Below are 5,814 nucleotides of genomic sequence, written 5' to 3'. Positions count from 1 at the left end.
AACTCATCATTAGGCACACAAACCCGGTTCCGATACATGAACATCCCACTCGAAGCTGTATGATATCCAATACTCTCAATCTCGATCTGCTTACACAAAGCCTTATCAGCATCCTGAGCCTTACGCACTTTCCATAACAAATCTGCTTGCTCCACAGCCTCGAGGCCAACTGCCTCACCTTCCACGGTAGTGGCACACAATCTGAGACTAGCAAGTGTCCTAGTAAACTCTTGAACCTCCTTGGTTCCTGAAACATCGCTCCTGCGCCTGCTCAAGGCATCTGCTACTTGATTAGCTTTTCCCGGATGATAAGCAATATCCAGGTTGTAGTCTGCTAACAACTCGACCCACCTACGCTGCCTCAAATTCAAATCCGCCTGAGTGAAGATATATTTCAAACTCTTATGGTCCGTGAAGATCTTCACCTTCTCCCCATATAAATATGATCTCCAGATCTTCAGTGCAAATACAACTGCTGCTAACTCCAAATCATGCGTAGGATAGTTGACCTCGTGAGGCCTCAACTGACGTGATGCATATGCAATGACCTGACCTTCCTGCATCAATACACATCCTAAACCAGTGCCTGACGCATCAGTGTAAACCTCATATGGTATCCCTGGCCTCGGGAGTACCAAAACGGGCGCATGGGTCAGCTGTCGCTTTAACTCAGTGAAACTCCTCGAGCAATCGTCTGACCAATCAAACTTGACGTCTTTGCCCGTCAGCTTTGTCATCGGCTTTGCAATGCTAGCAAAACTCTTGACGTACTTCCTGTAGTACCCTGCCAAACCGAGAAAACTGCGGATCTCCGTAGCATTCTTTGGCGTCGGCCACTCTGAAATGGCGGTAATCTTCTCCTGATCTACTGCAACTCCTACTTCTGAAATCACATGGCCCAAAAATCCAATCTTCCTCTGCCAAAAGCTACACTTACTCAGCTTGGCAAACAACTGGTGTTCCCGAAGCTTATCCAGCACAATCCTCAAATGCTCAGCATGCTCTTCTTTACTCCGAGAATAAACCAAAATGTCGTCGATGAAAACGATCACACACTTATCCAAGTGCTCCCGAAACACATCATTCATAAGCTTCATGAACGCTGCCGGTGCGTTCGTCAATCCAAATGGCATCACCACAAACTCATAATGCCCATAGCGTGTACGGAAGGCCGTCTTCCGCACATCTCCATCAGCTATCGCAATCTGGTGGTATCCCGATGCCAAGTCAATCTTAGAGAACCAAGAAGCTCCCTGCAACTGGTCCAACAACTCGTCAATACGCGGAAGCGGATACTTATTCTTGATGGTCACTTTGTTCAGACCTCTATAGTCGATACAAAGTCTGAAACTCCCATCTTTCTTTTTCACGAACAACACTGGTGCTCCCCACGGTGAAGTACTCGGCCTGATAAATCCCTTATCCGATAACTCTTCCAACTGTTTCTTCAATTCCGCCATCTCAGCTGGTGCAAGGCGGTATGGGGCTCGTGAAACTGGTGTTGCTCCTGGCTCCACCTCGATCGCAAGAACGTCTGCTCTAGCTGGTGGCGGCCCTTTTAAAGCCTCAAAAACGTCTTCGTACTCGGAAACCACTGGAATGTCATGCAGCTCCTGCTGACCATCCTCCTTAACCATCGAAATGGTCGCCAAAAATCCTTCTGCTCCTCTCTCCAGTTGCTCATCTGCGCGCAACATGGAGACAATGGAAATTCCATGGTGCGTCTGAATCCCTGGAATATGATCTTCCCTTCTGCTCTGGGGATATGGACTCTCGCTCTCGGACAATCCAGTACTACTTGATGTCGTGACAACCAATCCATTCCAAGTATAACATCGTAGCAGCTCATCTCCAGCTCCGTCAAATCTCCGAGAAACTCAACTCCTCCAAGAAAAACTGGTACATTGCGATGAATGCCGACTGCTCCCAACTTCTCCGTGCCGGCAGTCTGAATCTTCTTAGCCTTCGGTTCGAAGACACCCCGAAAAGGCCAAGACTGGGCTAAGCGTGGACTCACAAAACTATTAGAGGCTCCCGTGTCGAATAAAGTGTGAGCTGACTTTCCTCCAACCGAAACCGATCCTACACGAGATTTTGCTAACTACACATGACAACCACAAACCAAAATACTCAAACACAACAAGTATGAAAAAGTCACATACCCGCTATCGGTTCAACTCCCTGGGGATCTCCAACTGTAAAGACCCGTGGAGCGATGGCTGGACGCTTCGGTGGTGGTGGAAGCGCTGCATTGCCTCTCCTCGGACAATCTCTGTAGATGTGACCCGGCTGGTTGCAGCCGTAACAGTTCCTCGCTGCCACTGCTGGTGCTACTGCTGCTGCTGGCGCTGCAACCTGAGTACGTGGCGGCTTCCTACAATTCTTCGAGATATGCCCAACCAGACCACAGTTAAAGCACTGGAGACACTCTCCAAAATGCTGGCGACGACAACGCCCACAACGGGGTGCTACAGTCTGCTCCCAAGGCCTCTTCTGCGACCCCGAAGCCCCTCCTGCCTTAGGCTGAACTGCTTTGGAGAACTTCTGCTCCTCACCCATACATTTCTCCTGCACAGCCGCCTTCTCTACCAGATCCTCCAAACTGGTGTAGGTAACCACACTGCACCTACCACGAAGCTCTACTCGCATCCCATCTAAGAACCTCCTGATCAGATCCTCCTCATCTATGTTGTTACCCACAAATCTGCGGAGCTGGTTAAACTCCCGCTCATACTCCCTGACAGACTTTGCACCCTGCCTCAAATGCTCGAAATCATTCTTCTTCTCATGCAAAGCTTCCCTCGGAAAATACTTCTTGTTGAACGCGTAAAGAAAATCATCATATGTCAGCTCGCCACGGTGCATCAATCTCACTCCATCCCACCAGATTGATGCATCTCCGCGCAAATACAACTCAGCGATGTTTAGCTTGAGCCTTGGTGGGCACGAGATGGTCTTCAAACACTTATCCAAATTGTGCTTCCAATCGTGAGCAACTGTAGGTTCCGTCGTTCCAGTGAAATGCTCCAAACTCACATACTTCATCTGTCCCAACACCCTGATAAATGTCTCATCAACCTCGGGCACCTGAACTGGGAAAGCAGGTGGCGGCGGTGGAACCTGAAAAACTCCTGGAACCGGCTGAACAGGAACCTGAGGGTACTGCTGGACTGGAGCCGGCTGATGTGGAACCTGATGATAATGCTGAACCTGAACTGGTGGAGCCTGCTGCATGCGAATCTGCGGACCCTGCTGTACTGCAGCCATCTGTCTGGCAACCTCCTGAGCAGCTATTCGGGCAGCCTCCTGGGCAGCTTGCTGGACTGTCTCCTGTGCAGCCTGCCTAGCCGCATCCTGAACCATCTGTCTCAAAGCATCCTGATCAATAGGCGGAGCCGCCTGCTGCGGAACTGCGGGCTGGACATGCTCATCCTCAGCCTCTCTAGCAACTCTGGCAGTCTGAGTACGAACAACTCTCTTCCTGGGCGCCATCTGAAAGAAAAGCGAAAAAGTTAACTTATGCCGATCTGTGGATACCAACATTTAAGAAGGAGTGATACCGAACGAAAAGGTGCTATTTATTTTTATTTTCAAAGTTTCCAAATCTCCGAAAATATTTTGAAATCGTCTAAAATCGTTTAAACCGAATAAACCAAGGTCTCCAAAATCGCCATCCCGGGTCGGAGCCGGGACGGAACCCGCTCTGATACCAAAATGTGACACCCGTCACTTTCGAAATAGTAAAAATAATTCGATAAGTACAAATATCTGAAATATCCATATATAAATATTTGAAAGTCAACATCCACGCTTGAATTCCATAATATAAAATAAAATCTGAAACATAAAGTACGACATAAACCGAGAGTCCGAAATACGAAATAACATAAACGATAAAAGCCCAAAGGCCTAGAGGCCCGATAACGATAAAAGCGATAAAACGATAGAAGCCCAAAAGCCCAATAGTAGTAAAAGCCCAAAAGCACCGGTCCGGTATAATCACTCCTGCTCGTCGGTCTCACCTGAAAGGGGGAAAGAAGGAGGGGTGAGCGACAGGGGAATCGCCCAGTGAGGTATGGGATGCTAAACCGCAAACCACTGACTCAGTTCATAGCACTACAACTATGTAGGCCTAGCTCTAGCATGAAGCAAACACGGTGTCTATTACACCACACAGAACAATCACATATGTCTAGTGGACTAGACACGCTACAACCAATGCGATAATAACATACCGCATTTCCTCATAAGGATATAAATATATATATATAACTCTACAGCGTCGTAAGTACAGTAGTCCACTCTGTACCCCGCAATCTCCACAAACAAGCGGCCTAGTATATACGTCTCTGTACCCCGCTAAACACACGGCCTAGTACAGATATCTCCGTACCCCGCGATCTCTCAAACAAGGCGTAGCTAGCACAGACGTCATGTGCCCCCGCAATCACACGGCCTAGTACAAACGTCTCTGTACCCCGCAAATTCCGCGGCCTAGTGCAGATACCTATGCACCCCGCAATCTCAACACATGGACTAACATATATACATATATATAATTAACAGTTTTTAGCAGCAATCATTTCAATCAACCGTTGAATCCTCTATTATCCTATTTCCGGTTTAACAATCAATATCAATAATGAACAACCAAGACTCTCAAACAGACTCGATTCAAAGAGACGGATCCATGTTTCGAAACTAAACTTTCCATAATGGTAGTACTAAACTAGCTCGGGATTTAACGGAGTAGCCCTCACCTTAGCAATGAAGAGAAGTGGTATATATGAACTCCAGCTGCTCAAATGGACTCCAAATCTGAAATCAGATCGAAATTTCGAGTCAGAACGCCTTTCGAACGGTTTAAAACGGGTATTTACGGAAAAGTCAACCCGCTGGTCAAAGATCAATTATTTAATTAATTATTTAATTAATTAATTAATTAATTAATCCGGTTTATCCTAACCGATTTCCAATTGATTTTAACCGACCGGTTTAACCTAACCGAATTAAAATCAATTTAAACCGGCTAACCAACCGGTTAACCGAGTCAACCGAGTTGACTTACCGGGTCGACTCGGCCGAGTTGGCGAGTCTCCGGCGAGTCACCGGTGGCGGTCACCGGCGGCAACGGCGGAGATCCGGCGGTGGCTTACCGGAAAGTTGGCCGGCGGCGACGGCGGAGCTGCGGCGGAGGACGGTGGTCCGGCGGCGGAGTTGCGGCGGAGAACGGTGGTCCGGCGGCGGAGTTGCGGCGGACGGCGGCGGCGCGTGTGTTTCACGCGCGCCGAGGCGAATCTTCGGGAGGCGCGTGCGGCTTCGTCCGGGCTCCGATTGAGGCGTGGTTGGTGTCTACGGCTTCGTCTTGACGAGAGGAATACGATGATGGTGTTGGATGCACGAGATTCGCAACGGTTAGAGAGTTATCGGCGAATTACTAAACGGACGAAACTAAGCTTAACTGCATGGCGGTTTCCGGCGATTCTAAGCTGCAGCGAACGGTGGTGACGAGCTCAACGTGGTCACGGCACACGGTTGCTCCGTCGACGAGCTCAGGTGAGCTTTCTCCCTTCCTCTTCTTCCTCTCTCTCTCTCTCTCTCTCTCTCTCTCTCTCTCTCTCTCTCTCTCTCTCTCTCTCTCTCTCTCTCTCTCTCTCTCTCTCTCTCTCTCTTTCTTTTAAAGAAAGGCAAAATGGCCTTTGGGGATAGTTTGGGTCAAATTTTTGGGGTCATTACATTTAGGGTCATTACATCTTGATTCGACCAAAACTGATATAGGAAACGCAGGAGTCGCCTCCGTTTCCGGGGCCATTT

General features: G+C 48.6%; 1 protein-coding gene across 1 annotated transcript; it reads right to left on the bottom strand.

The window, feature by feature from the left end:
- Window positions 1-1,250: 1,250 nt before the first annotated feature.
- LOC125584418 lies at window positions 1,251-5,085 on the bottom strand. Its single transcript, XM_048752876.1, has 4 exons — window positions 5,069-5,085; window positions 4,761-4,818; window positions 2,163-3,492; window positions 1,251-2,082 (listed from the first exon to the last, which is right to left on the bottom strand). Exons 3-4 carry the CDS (start codon window positions 3,490-3,492, stop codon window positions 1,559-1,561), a joined length of 1,854 nt encoding a protein of 617 aa, XP_048608833.1. The 5' UTR covers window positions 4,761-4,818; window positions 5,069-5,085; the 3' UTR covers window positions 1,251-1,558.
- Window positions 5,086-5,814: the final 729 nt, after the last annotated feature.

The sequence above is a fragment of the Brassica napus genome, chromosome C3, assembly GCF_020379485.1.
Source record: "Brassica napus cultivar Da-Ae chromosome C3, Da-Ae, whole genome shotgun sequence".
NCBI classification, from domain to species: domain Eukaryota; kingdom Viridiplantae; phylum Streptophyta; class Magnoliopsida; order Brassicales; family Brassicaceae; genus Brassica; species Brassica napus.
Note: the sequence above shows the minus strand (reverse complement) of the source record. Positions and strands in the feature narration are given on the sequence as shown.

Coding starts and splice junctions, on each gene's coding strand:
- LOC125584418 (XM_048752876.1), bottom strand. CDS start 3,492: ATGGCGCCCAGGAAGAGAGTTGTTCGTACTCAGACTGCCAGAGTTGCT. Junction 2,083..2,162: donor GGGAGTTGAACCGATAGCGG/GTATGTGACTTT, acceptor AATCTCGTGTAG/GATCGGTTTCGGTTGGAGGA.